This window comes from Dermacentor silvarum, chromosome 9 (genome assembly GCF_013339745.2).
Source record: "Dermacentor silvarum isolate Dsil-2018 chromosome 9, BIME_Dsil_1.4, whole genome shotgun sequence".
Classification (NCBI taxonomy): Eukaryota; Metazoa; Arthropoda; class Arachnida; order Ixodida; family Ixodidae; genus Dermacentor; species Dermacentor silvarum.
In genome coordinates, this window is record NC_051162.1 from 104,802,060 (window position 1) to 104,826,962 (window position 24,903).

General features: G+C 45.9%; 2 protein-coding genes and 1 long non-coding RNA gene across 3 annotated transcripts in view; 2 read left to right on the forward strand and 1 right to left on the reverse strand.

Annotated features, from left to right (window-relative positions):
• LOC119463788 (uncharacterized) overlaps positions 1-24,903 on the forward strand; it is an 82,501-nt gene that overhangs the window by 48,143 nt on the left and 9,455 nt on the right. The gene's annotated exons all lie outside the window — the stretch shown is intronic.
• LOC125940244 (uncharacterized) lies at positions 667-986 on the forward strand. The gene is made up of 2 exons (XR_007463474.1): positions 667-718; positions 804-986. It is a non-coding gene; the product is annotated as an uncharacterized LOC125940244 (long non-coding RNA).
• Positions 8,874-24,903, reverse strand: part of LOC119463612 (fructose-2,6-bisphosphatase TIGAR) — a 36,441-nt gene continuing 20,411 nt past the window's right edge. Inside the window, exon 6 of the mRNA XM_037724439.2 lies at positions 8,874-23,724. Coding sequence (XP_037580367.1) covers positions 23,023-23,724 — 702 coding nt within the window. The 3' untranslated portion in view covers positions 8,874-23,022. The remainder of the gene's footprint in view (positions 23,725-24,903) is intronic.

A 24,903-nucleotide genomic window follows, 5' to 3' on the forward strand; every position in this document is an offset into this window, starting at 1 on the left:
GCAAGTGTACTGGGGAAAGTAAGTTCTTTTTGCATAAGATGCACCGACACTACCTTTACACGGGAACCCTGTACATTACCGAGCTTTTTTGAAAGTATGAAAAGCACAGAAAAAGCCTCTCACATTATTGGATGCCCTACAGAGCGGCCTTTCGAGAGAAGCTTCGAGGGCACGAAGGGTATTGAAATGGCATTTAGCCTTTGTGGGTGTGCAGGTGTTCGTTCAGAGTATCCTTTCGTGAGAAGCTTTGAGGGCATGCAGGGCAATGAAATGACCTTTCACCTGTGTGGGTACGCAGGTGTCGGTTCAGATTACACTTATGTGAGAAGCTCTGAGGGCATGAAGGGCAGTGATGTGGCATATTGCCTGTGTGGGTGCGCAGGTGTTGCTTCAAGCTACTCTTCTGTGAGAAGCTCCGAGAGCATGAAGGGCACTGAAATGGCCTCTCGCCTGTGTGGGTGCGCAAGTGTCGGTTCAGATCACTCTTCTGTGAGCAGCTCTGAGGGCATACGGGGCACTGAAATGGCCGCTTGCCTGTGTGGATGCGCACGTGATGCCTCAGTGTGGACTTCTTTGAGAAGCTCTTAGGGCATGAAGGGCACTGAAATGGCCGCTCGCCTGTGTGGACGTGCACATGATGCCTCAGTGTGACCTTGTTTGAGAAGCTCCTGGGGCATGAAGGGCACTGAAATGGCCTCTCGCCTGTGTGGGTGCGCAGGTGTTGGTTCAGATCACTCTTCTGTGAGCAGCTCTGAGGGCATGAAGGGCACTGAAATGGCCTCTCGCCATGTGTGGGTGCACAGGTGTCGGTCCAGACTACTCTTTTGTGAGAAGCTCTGAGGGCAGGCAGGGCACTGAAATGGCTTCTCACCCGAGTGGATGTGCATGTGAAGCTTCAGTCTGCAGTTTCTTGAAAAGCTCCAAGGGCATAATGGGCACTGAAACGGCATGTCACCCGTGTAGATGTGCAGGTGTCGCTTCAGGTACTGCACCAAGGAAACAAGACAGGTTACCTGAGTGATGCTTTTTACTTCAAAACGAAAATGTAATTACAAAATGCTAAAGGAATGAAAGAACATAGACACTAATGCTAAAGATGAGCTTTTTCTTCAGTAAGTCTTGATGGTGATTTCAGATCAGATCACAGAACAGCAGGACTGTTTTGAGTTGCCCAACATATTTTTGTTTGCTGATGAGCAAATTTGTGAAATATACATATTCTTACTTAAAACATTTTAAAATGTAAAGCATCATATTGAGAGGGCTAGGAGTATAGTAAGCTGTTGTTGCAACCAAGTGCGACAGCCCGAACATTCAGTAATACCATCGTGGGCCTGGTGACCAAAGTCAGATCAGCATATTGTCTCAAACTAGGATTCACCACAGTGTGTTGTGGTAGACTGTTACATTTTCTGAATTTACTTATAAATACTGCAGACTCATTCCAGTCTAGGCTGGAGTGAATATACAAAAAATGCAAACATCAAGGAACAAAAGAACACAAAGATTGGAAAAGAAAATTACACAGGTAAACAATCTAATTCATAAGTATCTCCACAATTCTACTGTCAACATTGCTCTTAGGCAATCCATTCCATTATTTGCTGACAGATCACATGCCTCAACATTTTGCAGGGGAGATCAGAGAGACGGGAAGATGATTGCACACTTTAAAAGGTGGGATGCAGAGCTAAAATAGCAATTTTCGCAAGAAAAACATTTTATAATTTTGTTTATTTTGGATTCCAGGACACATTAAGGAGCTCATCACAAAGTTTGGTGGCAATCTGCGCCATAGGAAAGAAAATGAATTCTCTTGTGACGGTGGCGCGCTTTCGCTGTGGAGAGTGCGCATCGTCGCTGCATTCACGACACGGCCACAGAGGGGGTAAGAAACCAAACATAGAGTGAATGCCCGCGTTAGATAGTTTGTTTCTTGCAAGTTTTAATCATAGGAAACCTTTCATCAAGAGTACAGCAGACGGCAAAGTAAAAGCTATTAAAGAAAGGCATATTTCCTGGCTGCGGCACCCTTGTCTGTGAGCGCACACTAAGGCACTGGACTGCTCTAGTGCTAAAAAAAAAAGGGAACGCGACTTGAAGCAATCGCCGCAGGCCAGGTTTGAATTGAAGAGAATGGTCCAACATATTGCCACATGGTGTGACACAGCAAGGGGACTGGAGAAGAGAACGAGGTTTGTCTCGGCATCGCGCGTCGACGCTTACAATTGCCTGGATCCTCATTCAGCGTGCATTCTACAACAGGGTATACGTGATAATTTGGTGGAGGTGCTGGGTATCGATCCCAGTACCTCTCGATTCTATCGATTTGCCTCGACCTAGGTTCGGCCAAAGGCCTCCCGACATCGCAGAATTCCTCGACCAGCAGCGCAGGCCGGACACATTGCAGCGGCAGTCACGCTCACCCTCACCGCGGCGATATTTCCCTGCTCTTTATACCACCTCGAGGACAATGCGAGGGAGATCAAGTCCACGCCGGGAAAACTGACGTCAGCGACCTTCCGAGGCGGAGCCGCTGATACTCGACGCGCTGAAGACCTCGTATCGTCCCGATGACGCCAGAACCTGTTCCCGCGAACAAGATTTCACTGGATATACCTGTGTTGATCGACGGCAGAAAGATGAGTGCACTTGTAGATACCGGCGCCGATTACTCTATTATTAGTGGCAAACTGGCGATCGTCCTGAAGAAAGTTACGTTGCCCTGGAATGGGGTACCAGTTCGTACGGCAGGTGGCCACGTCGTCACACCGCTTGGCTTATACACCGCCAGAGTAGAAATTAGCAGTGCTGCTTTTCTCGCCACTTGTCTGGTTCTACGCGAGTGTTCCCGCGATGTAATTCTTGGGATGGATTTTCTCCGGGAATATGGGCCATTATTGACCTCCGCGAGCGCTGCATCACTTTCTCGACACAAAGGGCAACAGCACAGACCGACGCCATTGGACGCAGATCCACACTTCGCGTTTCGGACAGCATCACGATACCGCCGCATGCGAGTGTTATGGTTCCGGTCAAGTCCGACGAGCTACAAGACGGTGAAGCCATTGTAGAAGGCAACATTTCTATACTGCTGACCCAAGGTATTTGTGTAGCGCGAAGCCTTGTGGAAATTCGTGATAGCCAGACAGCGGTCCTCGTTACCAACTTTACTTTTGAGCATCGGCACATTTTTCGTGGCACTGTCGTCGCCTACGCGGAACCATCAACGGAGATCATCGAGTGTTTTGCTTCTGAAGTGGACACAGATGACGGTTCGCTCAGAGACATCGATGTAAACTCTGAGCTTATGGATGACCAAAAGGACGCACTGCAGGAACTCTTGAATGAATTCCGCGCGTGCTTCGCTCGGTCTAAGATGGGCCAAACACCAATCACGAAGCACCGAATAACGACCATCCGACAATGCACGCTCCATCAAACAACACCCTTATCGTGTCTCGCCGAAAGAACGTGAGGCAATTCAAGCCCAAGTCAAGGAGATGCTAGATGATGGTGTCATTCAGCCTTCACACAGTCCGTGGTCCTCCCCGGTCGTTCTGGTCAAGAAAAAAGACGGAATGCTTCGTTTCTGTATTGATTATCGACGCCTGAACGATGTTACCAAGAAGGACGTGTACCCACTACCGCGTATCGATGACTCTTTAGACAGGTTGCGGCGAGCTAAGTATTTTTTGTCTCTCGATCTCAAGAGCGGTTACTGGCAAATTGAGGTAGATGAATGAGACCGCGAAAAAACTGCTTTCGTCACTCCAGATGGCCTTTACGAATCCAGAGTACTTCCTTTCGGTCTCTGTTCGGCACCAGCAACTTTCCAGTGAATGATGGACACCGTTCTCGCTGGTCTGAAGTGGCAAAGCTGCCTCGTCTACCTCGATGACGTAGTTGTTTTTTCAGCGACATTTGACGACCACCTGAAACGACTGTGGCAAGTTCTCAAAGCCATCCAATCGGCTAACCTCACCCTTAAGCCTCAGAAGTGTCATTTCGGCTACAAGGAGCTGATGTTTCTGGGACACGTGGTCAGTGCGGAAGGCGTGAGCCCAGATCCCGCGAAAACTGCCGCTGTAGCCAAGTTTCCAACACCGACCGACAAGAAGGGTGTCCGACGCTTCCTGGGCCTTTGCGCATACTACCGGCGCTTCATCGAAAATTTTGCGAAGATGGCGGAGCCACTGACTCGCCTCACGAGGGACGATGTATCGTTCGTCTGGGCCGCAGAGCAAGAGACTGCTTTCATCGAGCTTCGACAGCGTCTGGTGTCAGCACCAGTTTTGGCCCACTTTGATGAGGAGGCGGACACGGCAGTTCATACAGACGCCAGTAACGTTGGTCTTGGTGCGGTGCTTGTACAATGGCAGGAAGGTATTGAAAGAGTGATCGCATACGCAAGTCGCACGCTATCGCGTGCAGAGACCAACTACACCAGCACGGAGAAAGAGTGTCTTGCCGTCGTATGGGCGCTGGCCAAATTTCTACCTTATCTCTACGGCCGCCCGTTCAAGGTAGTAACCGATCATCACTCATTATGCTGGCTTGCAAATCTGCGGGACCCTTCTGGACGACTGGCATGGTGGAGTCTACGTTTGCAGGAGTACGACGTGACCATTGTGTACAAGTCGGGCCGCATACATGAAGACGCTGACGCACTCTTGCGCGCTCGTTTTCGAGCACATTTGACGAACATCTCGCACGACTTTAGAGCGTCCTCGCTGCGATCCGTGCTGCCGACCTCAAGCCTGAAAAATGCTACTTCGGGTTCCAAAAGCTCAAATTTCTTGGCCATGTCGTTGGTCCTAAAGGCGTCCGACCAGACCCCAAGTTAGCTGCCGTCGCCGAGTTTTCACCACCCACAGACAAGAAGGCTGTTCAACACTTCCTTGGTTTGTGTGCATATTATAGGAGCTTCGTCAAGGGATTCTCGAGAATTGCTGAGCCTCTGACATGGCTTACACGCGACGATGTGCCTTTCATTTGGGCGGACGAGCAGCAGCAGTCGTTCAATTAATTGCGCCAGCGTTTGCAAGCTGCCCCAATACTTTCTCATTTCGACGAAGACACAGAATTCTATACTGACGCCAGCAATGCGGGTCTAGGCGCAGTTCTTGTGCAGTGGCAAGATGGTGAGGAACGCAACATTGCTTATGCAAGCCGCAGTCTCACCAAGGCTGAGAAGAACTACTCAACCACTGAAAAAGAATGCTTAGCGGTTGTGTGGGCAATTAGTAAATTCCCACCCTACTTGTACGGTAGACCCTTCAAGGCTGTTAGCAATCACCACGCCCTGTGCTGGCTTGCCAACCTCAAGGATCCTTCAGGCAGACTAGCCCGTTGGAGCCTACGCTTACAAGAGTACGACATTATCGTTGTCTACCGATCTGGAAGGAAGCACAGCGACGCTGACTGTTTGTCACGCACACCTGAACACGACAACGACATCATTAGACCCTGACTATGACTTGCCATTTGTCGGCATTGTCGACGCCATAAAGATGGCTGAGCACTAGTGCCATAGGGACTCCTAGCTCCTATGCCATAGGGAGAGTGCACGAAGTGTTAGATATAAAAGCATCCATAAGCCGCCATGTAACTTAGGTCAGAGTGATGGTGCAGCGAGCCATCTTAAAAATAAGTACAAACTGCATGAGTTGTGCAACGACAAGTACATTTCTGCGAGGCGGCCATTTTCCGCTACCGGGCACAGAAAGAACGCCTGTGACTGTGTGAGTGGACTCGAGTGGCTGGCACAACCTAGGGCCTGGAAGCACCGCCTCCACATCTTAGTGGCAACCTCAAGAATCGGGCCCCGCTTCATGCGCCTACTGCAGCCACCGAGGAGAATCGTTAGCAGAAAGAAGTCAGTAGAGTGGAAGTCAGTGCCACGAATTCAGTCACAGCATGTGTGGCTCACGATCAGTCAAGCGGACACGTGCTGTCCGTTGTGAGAACTGCCGCTAGCCAGCTGACAGTAATTAAACCTTTCAAAGTAATAACCTCCGAGGACACGCATAAAAAGGCCATTATAAAGCCATATTTTAGCTACAAAACACACTTTCCACTCAGGAATATCTGCTGTTATTACACACACACAGTGCACTACATTCGTTAAAAGGTATTGCCTTCGATCCAGGACGGGTTCACAGCACATGCACGTAAATCTCAAACGTTTTAACAGGGTGATCGTTCGTCAAATTTGAGGGAAGTTAAACGCCTTTGAAAGAAAAGAAAAAGGAAGTTCTAGTTAGCGCAGCAGTAGAATTTCGACTTGAGCACTCAATTCTTTCATTATAAAAATCGTACGAATCCCAAACCATCGACACTGCAGAGCTTGGTAAAGTGAAAGCTTCTGACGCTAGCGTTGCCGCGTCATCTGGCCAGCTGCGATCGTAAAGCAGTAACTGCAGCCAATACTAGTATATGCGCCAAGAATATATAAAGACCAACTTACAGCTGAAAAAAAAGCAGACAGGCGCACCGCCTAAAAGCGCTCGACAGTCACTTTCCCCGCCGCAACTGCGTGGATTGGCTCGGCTGGGCCGTTCCATGGCCCAATCCACGTCAATGATGTTTCTGACGATGCCGATGCAGCCATCAAGGACGTTATTGTTCTCCTTCTTCACGGCATTTGCCTGTGGCGGTAACTGAAATCCGCAGGTCCAGCGCTTTATCTACAGTTGCACATGTAAAATCTACTCAGTAAAGCACTTTCGCATAAATTTTAAATACCTCTTGTAGACAACACGTTTGTTTTCCTGACGAAAGCCGGAAGCAGCCGGAAGTCAGCTTCTGGAGAACGCTTCCGGCGTTTTGCACCCGGCCCTTCGCCCACTCATCATCATTAAGTATCATCATTCACTTCGTAGATATGCGGCGTTTTTTCTTTTTCTTTTTTTTTTTTTTACCTTTTTGGGTGCAGGAATTTCAAGGCGGTGGCACCATCAATCTGTAGTTCTTGTGTCTTTTCTGTCTTGCGAAGCCCCCTCTCGCTGTAAGAGTGGCAATTTTAGCATTTCAGAAGACTATAACATACCAATACTGCTTAACTATAGTGTACCCATTTATTGTCCCTTTAACTGTCGTCTCGCAGCACAGCCATGCGTTAATAGTAGCTAACAGGCTAGCGCTTCTGGTAAGGTAAGGAAGAACAAAAAAAAAAAAAAATGCCGTGACCATGGCGCCGGATAGGGCAGACATATTTTGTTATTGCGATAGCAATTATATGGACACCCTAGGCGAATTTCTGCCGTCGTCGATTCCGCGAGGTTCCATATAAAGTCCATGGGCGGTAAAATCGTTGACGCGCGCCGTATGTGCAAGTGAAAGCACGCGACGGTGAGCCTGCAATCGCGGCTCGCGCGCAAAAGGGCGGGAAGCAGGCAGGAGCGCGCAGTCTTCAGTCGCGCACAACGCTCCGGAGGGAGGTGGAGGGACTCACTCCAGAGTTTTAACAGCGAGTTTCCGCGGTTATCGAGTGACATGCGTTCATGTTTGCTTGTGCGCAAGTGACACCACGCTTGTTAATTTAGTTAGTGTGCCTAAGTTTGTACGGCTGATAAAACTACTATCCTTACTTTGTATAGCTATCCACTATTTGCTATCGCAATCGATGCTTCGCCTTTCGGGCTTAACTGCGACTTTTTTTGCATGTTTAAAGTGACAATTTTTTTTTCTGCCTGCATTTCACGAGACCTAGTGATGGAAAATTTGGAGGACGCTTAAAACGCGATAGCATTCAAAGATCCTTGACTGCTTCTCACGCTTCCCGACAACTGCAGCTTATGTAACCGTAATGTTTACAGGGAAACGCTGGCGTGAACGCTATGCAGGAAGGCACGCTTTCTGGTAGAAACACGGCCTTTTGCGTGGGCGGATCTTCTGTTATTGTTTCTCACTTTTAATATTTCAGTCCGAGAAGATTTAACATAAAGGGCATGCGCTGTCGGTGTTTTGTTTCATGACATTTGTTTATGCGCTGTCATTCTCAAAATGCCGAGGAATAACTTTCTAAAGATTGTAAGAAAAAGTGAGAGCAACTTATGGTGGTAAAAGGAATGTCTACGGAGGGCCTGCGTAGAAGTTGTTCGGAATGATTTTTCGCCAAACGAGGGCACTTAACGCTATCACGTTAATACTATATCCGCAAAAATACACACGAGAGACACATATGCTGCTAGAAGAACACGCAAAAGATTTGTTCTTCAAGGGAATTGCAATAACATAGCGTGCGGCATAAAAATGCATTTATTTTTAAGACATAAATGCACGTCATATGTAATTAGAAACACCATTTGAGCGGTCCAATCGCAAATACCAGTGCGCGAAGTAGTAGAACTATCCCGCCGAGCAGTGTCGCCATCAGTTTCCAACGGCGCGACCGTGAATCGGCCCAATCCACTTCGTTCGCAGCGCCGTCACAGTATATTTCCCTCGTCGGACGCCTCACCGCTGAGCATGCGCAACCCCGGCCGCTCGTCCAACTCAACCGTATTCTAGCACACTCTAGCACCAAGTAACCCAACAAAACACTGTGTTAACGCTCTAGACGTTGTGTAAAACAGCAACTATGGTTTGCTGCGAGTTTAAATATGCTTAAATCACGATAGCGAAATCCGACTACGGAGCTTCAGAGCTGTTTAGCAGAACTTCCCAGATCACTTTGAAACGACCAATTACAGTAGCTTGGAAAACCTTTTAGATATTGTTTCAATTTCTTGAAAAAGCTTACTTTCAACCTTCTGGTACTAGTAGCAATTTACACCGGAAGGCTGTTTATTGAGTTTATTCATTCACAGGTTTTCTAGAAGACAACAGTAAAGCTGCCTGGCAAGTAAAGAAGAGGGTGCGCAATGATGACAATGAAACATTTTTATTAGGGTTGTGAAGAAAAAAAAAAAAAAAAAGAGCGAGCCTTTCAGTGGGCAATTTGTCAAATCACACAGTTTCCAGTGCGTGCCTGCCATACAAAACTGACAGCTGAACGCAGCAATGTAAAAAAAAAAAAAAAGAACACAGCATTACAGCAGAACGTGATCCATTCAGAACTGATCCAGGTTTATATTAAAAAAAAAAAGCGCAACCGAGCAGTGGCACTGTAAGAAGTCTAAGCAGCACACCAAGGCTGCCAGAATTAATCATGAACTGCCACCTTTGAAAAGTATAGACCAAAGCACGATGCAGTTTTTCTCGAAGCACAGAAGAATGTGGCACTTTTTATTTAACCAGATCCAATAGCAAGAGCGGCTACGTTTGTCACCAACAGATAGCACATCAGTTAAGCGGTAACAGCACCACCTGTGTGAGACGAATGTAACTGCTCCTGCTGCAATACTTTTTTTTTTAAATTCCACATTTCATCGAGTCTTTCTGGGAAAAGCACACCTTGCTACTGTTTACAATGTTCAAATGACTAAATATTTGCTTTTTCAATTTATATTGGAACACCTTGTATACGCATGGCAACAACCATCTCATTCGCAGGCCTTAACACATCGTATATATATATATATATATATAAAAAAGCACCAACAATCGCATATTTTCTCTTTTCCTCCATTTTGTCACCCGTATCCAGCTGCCCACAGCGACGCAGAAGTGAGACTCGAAGCTGGGAAATATTTCCTTACAAAGCCCACTAGAGTGATTCATGCTGTTTCATGCAGTATTCCACAGGAAGAGTGCAAGCAAGGCACCAGGAGTCATCACGTTGACCCGCTCCACTAGCGCACAAATTAGTGTGGCAAAGAAAACAATCAATTTGCGAGAAACACTTCTCTGCACTCGTACCGTGGGAACGCCGCCGACTAAGCATTTGATTTGCAAGTGACGGAAACAGTGTTCATCACATAATGCCCACAAGCACTATAGATTTCACATCAATATTCCAAAGAAATGCTGCATCCAGCATTTAGCAAATACTGATAATAAAAAAGAAAGCATGGTATATTTAAGACATCACTGATGATAAAGCATGCATCCAGACAACATCACACTGTCTGACCCAATTCACATCAGCCTTAAACAAGCATTCAGCTCAACCCGAGGCACGTCTCATCTGCAGCGGAACAAGCGGATACAATATGCACCCATTATTGCTTGACCAAGTAAGATGGATCTTACCGGCTGGACTATCACACCGGAGTGAAACATGAACATTCGTCAGCGAGTGCATGATGCTGGTGCAGTGCATCCAAACGCCGATTCTTGGGGCTAGAGTGCATTTAGCTCCCTATTACGCTCATCCCATATTGCAAACCTCTGGTAATTAAGCATATATGGAGTGATCCAAAAGTAACTAAGGTAAACATCCATTAGATTGTGAACTATATAAAACAGAATGATGCGTTTTTCACAAAATAAATCAAAACTTTTTAAATAATTTTTTTTTCTATTGCCTTCAAAGTTACATTTAAAACCACCAGGAGGCACTTCAGTTGTGGCAGCAGCACTACAGCTATTTCAGCACTAAAATTTTTTTGGTTTTAGAGAAAATCCGTCTTTCAGAGCATTTCTATGACAGTCGCTTAATTCGCTATACTTGTCAAATGATTAAATTTTTATGCTACTTTTGGGTCACCCCATACCAGATGTTTTACTCGTTTCTTCCTGTCCTCGTTTCATTCTGGCATAACAGTACATTTCACTCACAATCTGAACTCTCAACAAACACTGTAATACAGAAGCACACTCTTGAAGCCTCACAGAGGAGATGCAGTGTGGCATTAGTGTACTGGTGAGTTCACTGTAGGCATGCATGCCACCATAACTGCAGTGGAAGTGGCGCCATTTGTTGCAAGCACAGCACAGTAGTTGCTCCAAGGTAGCACTGCTATGCAGTGCGCCAAAAAAAAAAAAAGTCTTAGGTCCATCTACAGCTAGACTGCACTAAAGAAACAAGGGCTCTGAAGCGATTGTAGATAAATGTTACCAGCACAAAATCAAATGGCGCACAAATAGAACACACAAACACAAGAAATGCCGCTGGTGTCTGCAGTCTAAAGGATAGGCTGAGAGAATGCCACACGCACGCATAAGCAGGTCCACGACATCTAGCAGATTGTGCTAGGGGTGAGTGAACAGTAGTTTTAGACACTGAATGGAATACGAATAGAAAAACGCCAGAAGCGAATCAAATACTTTTCGAATAATGAGCAGTCATTTTCACAACTGATCTAAAATGATGTGCAAATCCCGGCATTCATATTGTTACCACATTTCTCTTGTACATTACGAAGCAGTTGTTTATTAAAAGAGAAAATGGAGGATTAGGAACAGATAAGCAGTTTCTTCACATGCACAGGGCTCTTCAGTATGTGCGAATGATCGCTGTATAACCAGTAAAGTATGGCTCTCTGAGCGATGTAGCCTGCTCCACTAAGCACATTGTCGTGCTTTATGCCTATACTATGCCTTCGGGGATGCAATTTACCATATCCTTGCTCCAACCTCATGTCTGATTGTGCACAGCTGACATTTCGAAATATTAAAAAACTATTTGAAAAATATTCGTACTCACGTAAAGTGACCATTCAATTCAAAGACAGAATCGAATGAAACACTAATTGATTTATTATTTGGAAGTTTTGAACGTCTGCACACCCCGATTGCTGATCGAGGTGTCTGCGTTTTGATAACACACATGAACTACATCAGTTTAAATCGGGACCTCACAGATTGTGATCAACGCTTGTCAAACGAGTGATGCCAGTGAAGTCAATCTTCCAACAAGGGGGCCTGTTGAAACTTATACTCCAGCGACATCCTTTGTTCGACCAGTGTTGGATCACTTCAAGCCTCCATCTTTATGTGAACCTCTGTCCTTTTTTGGAAACCTTAAGGATGGTCTTCAAGGTGCTTAGCATCTCGAAAGGCCATAATCGCATTAGCCCCGCTTCTATTGGTACCACAAAGAAATGGAGATAGAGGGTATTAAATGGCACGCATGTGCAGTAATAATGCAGCATTTTACAGTTCCGAGCCCTGCGTTATACCTTTGATTGCAGTGGATTAGACTTACTTGGTGACATTTTTGTTTTGCAATTAATGCTGAGATGTGTCTCGTCCACGTGTTTGGATGCTCTTTCCAAGTGCCAATAATGGACCGAATGGTCCAATCTATTTTGATGTTCTCGCGAGTTCCCTCTTTGGCCACTAGGGGGCCTACATACTCCCGTTCTTCTAGGTTTGTCCAGTAGAGGTTTTAAAGATGGTGATGGCCATTAGTGTGTAATCGCACCTGTTGCCAAAGTGCGGCTTTCATTTGATTGAGTCATCAAGCTCCAAAGATGATTTTCCGCTGCATAAAAGCATTGACAGCGATGGCAGTGTTTCCCATACTATAGACACATCCAGTGACTTTGATGTCGTCTACTACGACGATAGTTGTGCTACACGTGGCAATGATCGAAATTAGATGGACGGAACCTTCCATCAGCGCCTAAATTTGTGTATTTTATAACTAGTCGTGAATTTACTACCCCCATGTCAAACATACTTGAAATCTCAAAAAAAAAAAAATGCTATCAGGATGTGCAATACCAAAAAATGTCATTTTCTGAAAGCACTTTAAAATTTTTTTTTGCCAGCAGCTAAGGGGGTTAAGCAGATTTCAGTTGGAACAGAGCATTAGTGGATTCTGTCTCATCTCTTTGTAAGTTCTTTGATTTTGTGCTGGTGTAACATGAGTCGCGAACCCAGCAAACAACTAGTATGTTCAACAGCATTAGCCACCGACTGCTAACTAAGCATTTATTATGAAAAGCGACATACAGACATAAGCGCATGAAAAAGTTAAGACACCAGAAAATAAGACTAACAAGGAGTGGCATTAAACAGTTATGTACTGTAAACCAGCTTGAAAAATTCTGAGGAAATCATTATCTTTCTCAATATTGTAGAAGCCTTCTTTATTTGCAAGGATGCAGTCATGTGCTTCCGAGCCTTCTCCAACGATACACTAGAAAAGGAGATATGTCTTATGGCGTTTTTCACTGGTTGATCTGGAGCAGGATTTTTTGCTCCACAGCTCAGAATCCGAATTTCACTGGTCGAGCTGAAGCGGGTTCGCGCTTTTCACTGGTCGTTCCGGATCAACTCGCTCCGCACCGGATCGCTCTCACTTGCTCCGCTGCCGAGACGCGGATTCAGGCGGAAATAGAACGAGAGGATTTGTCACTTCCGCGTGCTGGAGGACGGCGATCTTGGTGGCCATAGAAACATGCAGAGCGGAAGTCGATTTTTGTGACATGTGTGCGCAGACTTCCGGTACGATCCAGCGCGGAGCATTTTCGCTCTCCGCTGGCAGATTAGGGTTGGTGAATTGCGAGCACTCGCTCCAGGATTTCGGCGGCCGCTCCAGATCGACCAGTGAAAAACGCCATTATCTGGGCCTCACTAAATAGCTCTCAGTGCCCTGGTTGTCTGGTGCTTGTCTGCAATATGTGATATTCTTTGGCGTCTTAACTCTGTGCTCATACATACGCTGTTTCCTCAAGTAATCCTTTTAGTTGGCTGTCAGCCCTTGCATCGTCTCACCTGCTTGGGCTTTCAGCGCCTTTTTGCATCACGTTCAATTACTGACTCAGCAAATTCACCATTTTCTCACATCTGATACGTTTATCTTGCAGTGATGAACTGTTATGCCCAGATACAATAACTAGGAATACAACACACTGCTGAACATGAAAGCCTGGAACTTTGTTGTCTGGAAGCAAATGCTCCAGACGGTGGGTGCAATGGTTGTTTTCAAGTAAAAAAAAGTACAGTGCTGCATCGATGGCAAAGGCCGGTATAAATGGCTTGTTTTGGGCAGACTGCTGGCTTATTACCCATTTAAATTTTGCTCATAACCTAAACTTCAATGTGGGTTTTGTTTCATACCACATTTGAATGCAGTACTTGTCCGTTTCATGTGCAATAAACCAGAAGTGCACATTGTCTGTTACGATGCTGGATTGAAAAAATGTAACCTCGGAAAAAGGAACAGCGGCGCCACCTGTCCTAGGAGGGCAAAATGCACACCGCAGAAAAGATATACAGAGTGGTTTCTCTCTCTGGGCTACAGAGTGCAACACTGCTCCTTTTGCTGAGGAACTTGCAAAAACAGTGAATAAAAAAGCTGTGTAGCATGAACAGAGTAGAGCATGAAAGTTGCTTGCTAAACAAGCAAAGAACTGCCAATGGAGCAACACACAATCCGCCATCCAAACACCAAAGCACACATATATTCTTAACTTCTTCCAAGTACAACCCAGAGGGCAGTAAAACAAGATGTTTCCCAGCGATAGTCTTCAAAACTGATCTTCTGGAGTTTGTCAGGGAAAGAAAGAAAACTATCAAGGAAGTCTGTTGACAGATAAAATGGCACCATTACAAAGGTGCTCACTGGATCAAAGTTAGCACATTTTTTAGAAAAGCTCTAATGAACATCTGAATGCCAGAGTTGCCATGACTTTGTCAAGTTCTTCAATTAGAATATTGCCACATCACCAAATCACTATGCTTTTCCACTTTCTTTCCCTTTCACAGTGAAAGCAGAATGACAGACAGCTACTACACACAAAGAAAATGCAAGTGCATATCTGCATATAGCTGTCTGATCTGCCATCTTTCATAATAAGTGGAACAACTTTCCCAGATATCCAGCCTGTTTCCACACTTACGACACATTCCTTCTATAAGCCGTGGCAGTTTTTCATGGCTGGGCTCTAAAGATGGCAGTTGCGGTATGCTGGGTGTTCGCAGCTTTCATAAGCATTTAATTGCTCAAAACAACCAAGTTCTCATTCTGATGTCTCCCAGGATAACAAACCACACGGTGTTCCATACCCAGCACAGCCGTTCAGCAAAAGGAGATCGGTAATTTTCCCAGCACAATGTAACCAAGCTAGATACTGCAAAACACAGTCGACAAACATCAGTCACAGAGAATTCAAAGCAGTATCGGCAGTAACAACAGATTTCAACACTGAGAAAAAAAAAAAAGCTACACACTAACAGAACTGTAAAAACACATCACCATGCAATATGAACCACAATCTTAAGTCGCCTGTGGAAAGCGTGACAGAAATTGCGGCTTTGTGTCAATTAATCAGGTACTAACTGTATGGTGCTACGCCAGCTCTGGCACAATCACAGTAAGGAAGCAGACGGAAGAAACTTATCTGGCCGTTACAGCCATGACATGCTGCCGGTTTTGTGAAAAAAACTCACATGGGCTAGAGCTGCTGCAGTAATTGACTGCACATCATCATCATCATCCTGTATGACGAAGGCCTGTCCCTGCGATTTCCAATCACCTGTCTTGCGCTAGCTGATTCCAACTTGCGCCTGCAAATTTCCTAACCTCATCACCCCACCTAGTTTTCTGCGCATAATCAAATCCAAACCCTGCTAAATTGTGGTTTAGATTTTGTGACTATTGTTTTCAGGATCCACACTTTGATGCCTCTCACCAAGAGCCTGCACTCAGCCTCACTGTCATTATTGCCAGTATTGGTAACATTAGCACAATGGCGGGCATGAATAGAACATAACCGTCATGAAATATGGCCACAGTGCTTCCACGGAATACTGTCAATGCACTTGCAAAGGTGTGAGCAGCCATTTCTGCATGTTATTTTTTCCCCCGTGTCTGCATTTATCATAAAGATAAACAAAGAACGATTGCCGGGACTGCCAGAAGTGGCAAGATTGCCGGTATGGCTAGGACATAGTCGTTAAGAAGTTTTAAATTTTGTGTATACAAACCGTCAGGCTTACAATAGAATGCAAAAAGGTATACAAAGGAACCCCAAAGGAGCACGTGGCGCTTTGCATATGCAAAACCTAAAACTTCCTGTTGTGAAATATGATCCCGGTACTTCCCGTACTATCAATGTGCTCACAAAGGTGTGAGCAGACAGTTCTGCACGTTGTCGTTTTCCTGCCTGCCTCTATCACATAAACAGGAACCAAGAGCTTGAACATCGAACATGAACCAAGAACAATCGCAGGATAGGCATAATTGGCATGATGACCAATGTGAACTGAACACAACTGCTCTAAAATATAGCCACAGTGCTTCCCATATTGGTGAAGCACTCGCAGAGGTGTGTGTGACCAGTTCTGCAAGTTACCTCTTTCCGTGTTTGATGTAATCGTGAACACAAATCAGGAACACCATAGTCCTCAAAATTAAGAACACTTCAATTTGCCCACATCTGCCTTCTCAGCGAACAACTCTACGTCTTCTGTAATGAGGTGACGACGACAACTCTTTCGCTGGCTCTTCTCGCAATGCAAATCGAATTACTAGGCAGAAAAGTCAACAATGCGTGAAAACCTGCAGACACCGAAGTTCCCAGAATAAGCGCAAAAAAATTATTACAGAAAATTCCGAGTGTGTAGGCAAATGCTTCAACTAAGAATGAAGGGCCAGCCTGCCGTAGTGGCTTACCAGCCATGGGGTTCTGCAGCTAAGCACGAGAAAGGTTGCCGGTTTGATTCGGAGCCATCGCGGCTGCGTTAATTGCAATGGCAGGGGGGGGGGGATGCAAAATTTTGCCGATTACAAAACTCCCTAATGCAAATTTTGAGTGCAGCTGTTTAGGTATTTTCAATTGGCTATATATTGTGGCAAAGAATTTGATTCCGAAAGACGGGGCAGTGGCACTGAACCTCTGCTCGGGCAGCTCGTTTAGCAGCAGTGGCAGACGAAGCATTTCCACCAGTTACGTCGCTCATTGTTCAGAAAGAAAGCGTGAACACAGGAACGCGTGCCTCTCGTGGAACGCATGCTCTAGTGGTGGTGATGCAGGCGAAGTAGCGCAGTGGGTCCGAAGCCCATGCCCGCGCTTTGTTTCAAAATATGGCATTGGAGGACGCGCCGTAGCAGTCGTCACCGCAGAGCACATCTTGCACGGCACTACGCTTTTCTTCTCACGCTTTCGCCATACCCTCCTCCTCTGTTTTCCGCCTCATGGTTCTGCTGCACTCTCCTCTTCGCGCTCTTCGCTATCACCATCTTTCATCCTCCACTGCGCTTCGCGTCCACTCTTTCATCCTTCGCTGTGCTTGTTCGCTTGGTTACGCCAAGGGACGCCGATGCTCAACACAGGAACGGGCGCCCAAGAGCTGTGCTCTAAAACACTCGCATACAGTTGGAGTCAAGTCTACAAACCACACGATCCAACACAATGCTGAATATTCCGCAGACTGGTATTTGTATTTCCAGCTTCTACTAGTAATATTCAAACAACATATTGTTGCATGGTTTTACAGGCCGCAGTAACCAATGATCCCAAATACGTTTTCTTAGATCCCACAGTCCATGAACATTGGATTGTACCAAGCCTTGGGTGCACCCCAAAGAACCCCAGGCGGCTGAAATCCCATAACCCACTGCTGTGGCAGTTATGATGGCCCACGTTTGTCCAAGTTAAACCCCTATCAATCCAGTGAATCATGAATGTAGAGAAAGAAAGAGAAACTTGCTATAACGCAGCATCAATGCTTAATTTTAAAACATGGAATGCTACAGAAAAGAAGCAACAGTGCCATTTACAGGAGTAAAAGACGCCATGCTAAATCTAAGCACGCATGTGAGAAATATAGGCTGTCAGGCTTTATAGTGAAGCACGACTCATTCAATAGAGACTTGGGCTTGTTGATGCATCTTTGATGAACGGAAAACATTGCGCGCATGAGCCCCTCAGCACTGTGGCATCGCCTATACATCTGTCCCCATTGTCGTGTGCGCGCTGTTTTTCTTTCGACAGTGACTTTCACCGATTGATTGGTTTAACCCTTTAACCCACAATCCCGAGCTCTACTTGTCATGGGAGGTTGAACCAATAACGAGCCACACTCGTTCAGCCATATGTTGTGCTGCTCTCAGTGCCAATTAATTCTAACCAGAAACCAAAGTCAGAATTACATCGAAAGTATTAAGACTACATAAAAATTTTGGGAAATTCGGTATGTCCTGGAAATAATTCAGGGATTAAAGGCTTAAATTATATTGGCAAGCGATCTGGCTGGGAGGAGGCATGCTGCTGAATAAAGCAGAAGTGCATGCTGACCAAAAGCTAGATGTGGTGATGATTCGGCAACTGTAAGCTCACAATATGACCACAGTACAAAATGCAGTGCGGTGAGCAAGTGGGGATTTATCTCAATATTCAGACAACGCCGCAGTTATACTACCCTGCCAGTAAAATATAAAACCCTTTGGATTTACCGAGTACACAAATAAGCTGCAGCCAAATGCAATAAACACCATCGGAACACCACGGGACTTGTAATTTAATTACCACAGCGGCAAATTCCATACACGGGGAGGCTTAAAAAATGAGTCGAGACAAAGAACGTGAAGAGAATTATGGTATTTCATTTCACATCCTTGTGCAAAACGAAGTTCTCTAAAATTCTCTAATATAAAAGTTTACCTAAAGATAGCAGCACTGACAGCCTCAGCCCAGATGAATTTTTTAGACACCTTCATCTTACAAGCCTAAGCCTACTCCAGCAAGCTTAAAAAGAAGTGTTGCAGTCATTATCTTCACCTTTCTCAGTTCATCTTCTGATGCTGCTAACCCAATGCAATTTTTCTGATATGATAGCAAAGCTGCTCAACTAAACCTTATAATAAAGGGGAGGAACGGGAAGGCAGAAACTAAAAAGCACAGATAGCACAGAAATACAAGACAGATCACCATAAGCTGAAGTACAGCTCCTCAATTTACCCTGTGACCCTTGGCAGTTCATTTTAGACTGTTGTAAAATAACACCCAGCTAAGGATCTTTACATATACTAATTGCAAGTCGCTGGCAAATAAACAGTGACATTTCATTACCACTTCTCTTAACTAGCACAATTCATATTGTCTCCACAATTCAATTTTTCATAATTCCTGAACTGCAAAGATTTGTTTCTAGCACACTGGTTGGAAAACATTAGATAATGCAACAGAGAGTTTTAGCCGAGCGTTTAGTTTGCTCCACTCAGACTGGAGTATGTATCCCGATAATTTGCACACAGCCGCTCAGTCAGAATGTTGGTGCGTGTGCGCATGACATCGTAATGTAGGATGCTGCCCTCGCTCAGTGACAGAGCCGACTGAACGAAGCGCAACGGTGCCTTCACTCAGCTTTTTTCAATGTCTCTTGCATCCCTGGGGGATGCACTTGTCAAAACTGCGAAATCAACACAATTCTCCGCAGTGCCTCAGTATGCGAAATCGAAAGAGAAATTTTGTTTTAGCTATACTAGTGTTACTAGAGGACATATTAAAAACCTGCCTAATACCCTAAACGAGGCTAAGTCCTTACGTCGAAACGTTGAAGCTAGCCTGAGGCTTCTCTTGCTCAGCCGCTGTTGATAACTGCATTACACAGTACCAGAAAAACACTAAATGCTTAACGGCGTTTAAAGTTTATTGTCATTTATGCAAAGCCAAACAGGCATACTTAATGGCATGAAAGCTTAATGCCAGTTGAAGTGTAGTGCATTCTCACAACTCATTCAGCTGCCGAATGCATACTTCAGCTCCTAGCGTTAGCAGTCATGGATACACGAAAAACAAGTTTATAAAGCAAACTAAAATTGTTCTACATAAAAAGGTTGTTACAATTATGAACAGATAAACAGGCTTGTAGAAGTTACTGCAGCTATTATCATGGCATTTGTTGTCATTAAAACCGAAGGGTTACGCAACACCAACTTTACACATAACGGCATTAAGAAACCCGAGGTCCAAGACACTCAACTGCATTAACCTCTTCCGTGTGGCACAGGCGTAAGACATTAATGCAAGAAGAAGCATTTCTTGAACAAAGATTATAAATCTATGGCTGTCAATCAAAGCTGGAAACAACCTAATTGCTTCCATTTGTATAAAGTACTGTTGGAGGTTCCAAACATGGAGAGATGTAAGAAAATTTTTTTATCTAAGCAATTATACTGTGTGGTTGACAAGGTGAGGCTTGTAATTTGAATATGCACAAAGAATCTACAATTCAAGCTGTACCCATTCAAACTGTACCTTAACACTGCTGCAACAAATTACTTGTGTTACAAGTTTTGGTTAGATTTCTTGCTCAAAGGAAAAAAAAAATTGTCACCCACCCAGAAGTAGCACTGATTACACACACACAATGCACACGCAAATCCATACAGCTTCTTCGAACAGAAAGCTTTGTAGTTCAAGAAAAATTCACCCATGTCTAGAAAACTAACTTATTGAACTACAATGCTCTCTGAGGTGACTCGTATGGGTTTCTTTTTGTAGTTTCAGGAGGCTACTTTTGGTGAAGTACCGTATTTATTCGAATATAAGGTGAGGCTTTTACCCAGAATTTTTAGCCTCGAAGTTGCCCCCCCCCCCCCCCTCCAATATGCGAATTTTGCCTTTAGGTGTGGCTTTAGGTAAGCGCGCGCCGTGAAGCCACACCTAAAGATGAAATTCACATATAACTTGCACACCATCAATGCCTAATCATAATGTGTGCTGTCACCTTTCCCAGAGTCATATAAGTAGAACCCCGCTGTTACCGTTACCGGGTTCTGCGTTTTCCCGGCTGCTACGTCGTTTTCGGCCGGTCCCGGCACAGCTCCCATAGGACCCAATGCATTGGTAACCCCGCTGTTACGTCGTAGCTGTGGGACCGTTCCCGCATCATACGTTGAGAACTGCCACCCCGCACCGGTCCCAGCGGCCATTTAGACTTTTCATGTCGCTTGGATTGGTTGCTTGACGATGGCATTGGCCGCACAAAGTGCCGGGGGCGACACTTATGACATATTTTCAGTTTCCGCCAGCAAAAGTATGGCCCTTGAGATCTGTATTTGCTATCTAAAGATGGTGTCTATAACGCGTTGGGGCCCTAAAATTGGTTTTGGCTCATAGATGTTCCGTATAAAGTCCAAGGGCGATAACATCGTCGCTGCGTGCCGTATGCTGTATGTGCGAGTGAAAGCGTGTGAGGGGAGCCGACGACCGTGTCTAAATCTCGCGCGTGAAAGAAATAAAAGCAGGGAGGAAGTGCGCCTTCTTCCGTTGCGCTCTAGGCACTGGCGAGGGGGGAGGGATAGTGGGAGGATAGGAGGGATAGAGGGGGGAGGGATAGTGGGCAGCGTTTTGCTCTGGCATCAACTGCGTATTGCATGGCGGTGCGCGGGCCTTATCTTGAAAGCGATCTGCATTGGGGGCAGAGTCTACGCAGTGTAGGTGCGGCGGTGGCTCGTAGCTTCGTGCGTGCTGTGTGTTCTCGGCCCTCAGTTTGCATGGAAGCGATAAACGACAGCACGAAGGTCACTTCGCTCGCTTCTGCCGCGGCGCTTAAATTCCTCACGCCAGTGTTTAACAGCACGTGTCCGCGCTCATCGAGTGTGATGTGTTCATGTTTGCCCGTGGGCGCTGACACCATGCTTGTTAATATAGTTAATAAGCGAATGTTTACAAGTTTATACGGACGATAAAACTACTATTGTTACTTTGTATAGCTGTCTACTAATTTGTTATCGCAATCGATACTTCGGCTGTTGGGCGAAACTAAGTTTTTTTTTTCACACGTAAGAATTAAAATATTGTGTGCAGTTCAACACAACTCCCATTTCTCAACTTTTCCTGTTTCCCCCGGCTCTTACATTTTTTTTTACGGTCCCGTGAAAAACGTATCAGCGGGCTTCTACTGTATATGAGAACTTCTGATAATTCAAACAAAATCCCGGGGTCCCTTTGAGTTTGAATTAATGAGAGTCGACTGTATGCTCACAGAAGTGCATTTTTCGGCTTGCAACAGCCATCAGTTGCCTTCAACACATTTCTTGTCTGTTAGTAGTAAAAATAGACACCACAGGTACGTTATTGGGGTGACTGCAAAGAATTCCAAGTGCGCATAAAGCCTTCCGTTTTGTGGCCACATTCTGGAAGTCACGTTTTTTACGAAAAAGTGCGTAACAGTCCTCATGCATACACACTAAAATAATGTCTCTGATGATGACAGCACCAAAGTGAGAAATTTGTCGCAGGTGATGCACCAACAAATGTTTGGAACATTGCTAGTGCTTATTTCCTTCTCAGATGTCTACAGTCACTGGTTCAAAAAACAAAAAGTGAACGAGAGTATAGGAGGGAGGGGAGGACACAAACAAAAAGCCACAGGCACCTGAGCTACCGGGAAGACAGAACAAAGGAACTTGGCAAACGAGTATACCATACTAGTCAAAGATCAGGGGTAGAACAATTAATGACCAGTCCTGGAATACCAGTGTCATGGGACCACAAGTGAACTGGCCTTCACCGTTTGGTCAACCTGGCTTACAGTGCAACGTCCTTGGAGAGTTTGGTCAACTGCTGCCGACTTATGGAAAGCTGCCAGCTGCGGCCGAAGTCTACGTTGTTAACAATGCTTCCAGAAAAGGCCCCTGCTCAACAAAAGCTCGCTGCTACAGCTGTCAAACGTCCCAGTCTTACAAGGTGCAAAATACTGATTCCACATGACACAGATGACCAAAACAAAAACAAATGCGCCCACTTAGCACAAAAATCGAGGCAGACCAACCAGCAGCAGTACCCCCCCCCCCCCCCCCCGCACTTGAGTGCCCCCCGCGTCTGTCGTCTGCCGGCTATACAGACAGAAGATGCTACAAAGTGAACATTGCTTTGTGTTCCCACTGCAGATGTCCTGTTTCTTTGAAGTGCAAAATACTGCTTCCACGTGGAAGCACAAGAATGTAAAAACAAAATAAGCAATGCACATCCAGCACAAAAACAAGACAGACCCGTCCTTGTTGCCTGCCTCCTAGAGTGCCGTTCCGTCAGCAGACAAGCTCACTGCCTCTTTTGTCAGCGAGGCACGTGGAAGCCACAGCTTAGTGCTGAAGTGTCAGATGACCTTCATGCCAATGCTGCAGCTGCTGCCACTTCACGAAACAACAAAAAAGGAAAAAAGAAACAAAGGTTGCTTCCAGCACAAAAACGAAACAGTTCAGTTCACAGCCTCTGGCAACCCACCCCCCCCCTACTAAAGTGCTGTAGCATCCGCCGATAGGCCAGCCGGCTGCATTTCTCGCCGCCGCGGTATCGATTCGGTGCTGCTCACGATTGGACAGGCGCTTCCGCCCATTAGGTGCTGCCTGTCATGAATCAGGTGGCAGACGATGCGTGGCCGATCGCGTGGGCCTGAAACGGTGAACTTGGAGATACCTGCGTTGGGGCTGATGCGCAGTGCCTGGTTACGACCGCCGGGCACGCAGCAGCCGAGGTCTTCGACGAGGTGCCGAACCATCTCACGAAGGAGGGCCCCGTGGCTCACGACGAGGACGCTCGCCAGCAGCGCTCCCCCGCCCCCAACACCGTCGCCTTCGTCCGACGAACTGCACGCCGAGAGCTTCCGCGGCGGGTTGCTGGTGGGCCACTGCTCGACGAGCGGGGAGAGAGAGACGTTGGGGGCTGGATCTGTCGCCGCGATGCCCGCATCATCGGTGCTCGGGCCGAGTGCAGCGCGGATGAGTTCATCGGCAAAAGATGGTGTTGTAGCTGATGATGCAGAATTGTGGGAGGGTGGGAAAGCAGACGGCGAGCTGCTCAGCGATGGTGGCAGTGATGGAGTCTGCTCTTCGCGTTTACGTTTACTAGGGCTCATGTTTTCCTGGTCTTCCGTCAAATATGCCCCGCGGAGAAGCTGGCAGAGGTCTTCGAAGAAGGAGACTGCGCGCTTCCGTACCTGCATTATAGAGGGCAGAATGGAAGTCCTGTCAAACCTACTTAAAACCACCTCGAATAGAGAGAAGTGAATTACAATCTAGTCAAATGCAATTATAATGATTTCAGATGCTGTGTATTATGCCAGATGTCAGACCATTCAGACTGTATAAACATTAACAGTGCTAATATCTCTAGCTTGCGTGTACAAAATATCTGGTCCACGGAACTAGTAAGGAGCAGACATGACAAGTATCTCTAGCCCCGGGTACCTTGGTTTTCATTTCCTTTGTTGCCTGCTCACTGTGTTCTTAATGTATTTAAACACAGGGGAGGCCAAGAGAGGAGAGTTATAACTGAAATAAACTGAAGATACATTTACCTTGACATCGTAAATACAGTAACATTGATATACTGTATATCTGGCTACAGGTACATAGTCAGAGCACAAATTACTTTTTCAGACTTGCACTTGTTCCTTGAACACTACAGAACCGCCTTTACTATGAAATGAGATGTGTAACAAAGGTAGCAACATAACATGGCCAGCTTTCTATTTTATACATGTACAATCGAACCCACTTATAACAATTTTCAAGTGCCCTGATAATTCCACTGTTATAATTGATAATTGTTATAACCGGGTTGCATAAAACAATCAAAATATGAGAGATGGCACAGCAGTTTCACTTGAGAAAACTACAATCGTGGGGATGCCACCTGTGCCCCTCCCCACCACATTCCTCCATCCGGCTGTTGATTGTGTCATCTCGTTAAACTGTTTAATTCGGATTCCTGCGCGCTCCAATCACGTGTAACAAGCCGCGGCTGTTGGTGTTCGAGAAAGGCACTGCTATGATAACTGCAAAGTGGGCTCACGGGCGGCAAGTGACATGTGAGCTCCAGCCGAGGCATCGCTTTGGTGGCCTCATAAGGGGCCTTTTAAAGAATGCAAGAAGGTTGTCGCGGCCGCCTCTCAGCTTGATAAATCCGAAAGAAACACGGAGGCGAGATTACCACAAGCATCTCGCCACATACTTCTCACTGGCTTGCACAAGAAAATCCCACGTCCGTGAGCTTTGCTTACTTTACGCGAAGCTTGTCGACACCCTTCTCTCATGAAGGTCCCTCACGAAAATGAAGCCCTGGAGGGACTGAATCATTTGCAGGGCCTCCTTCGAGGACAACTTTGACGCAGCCT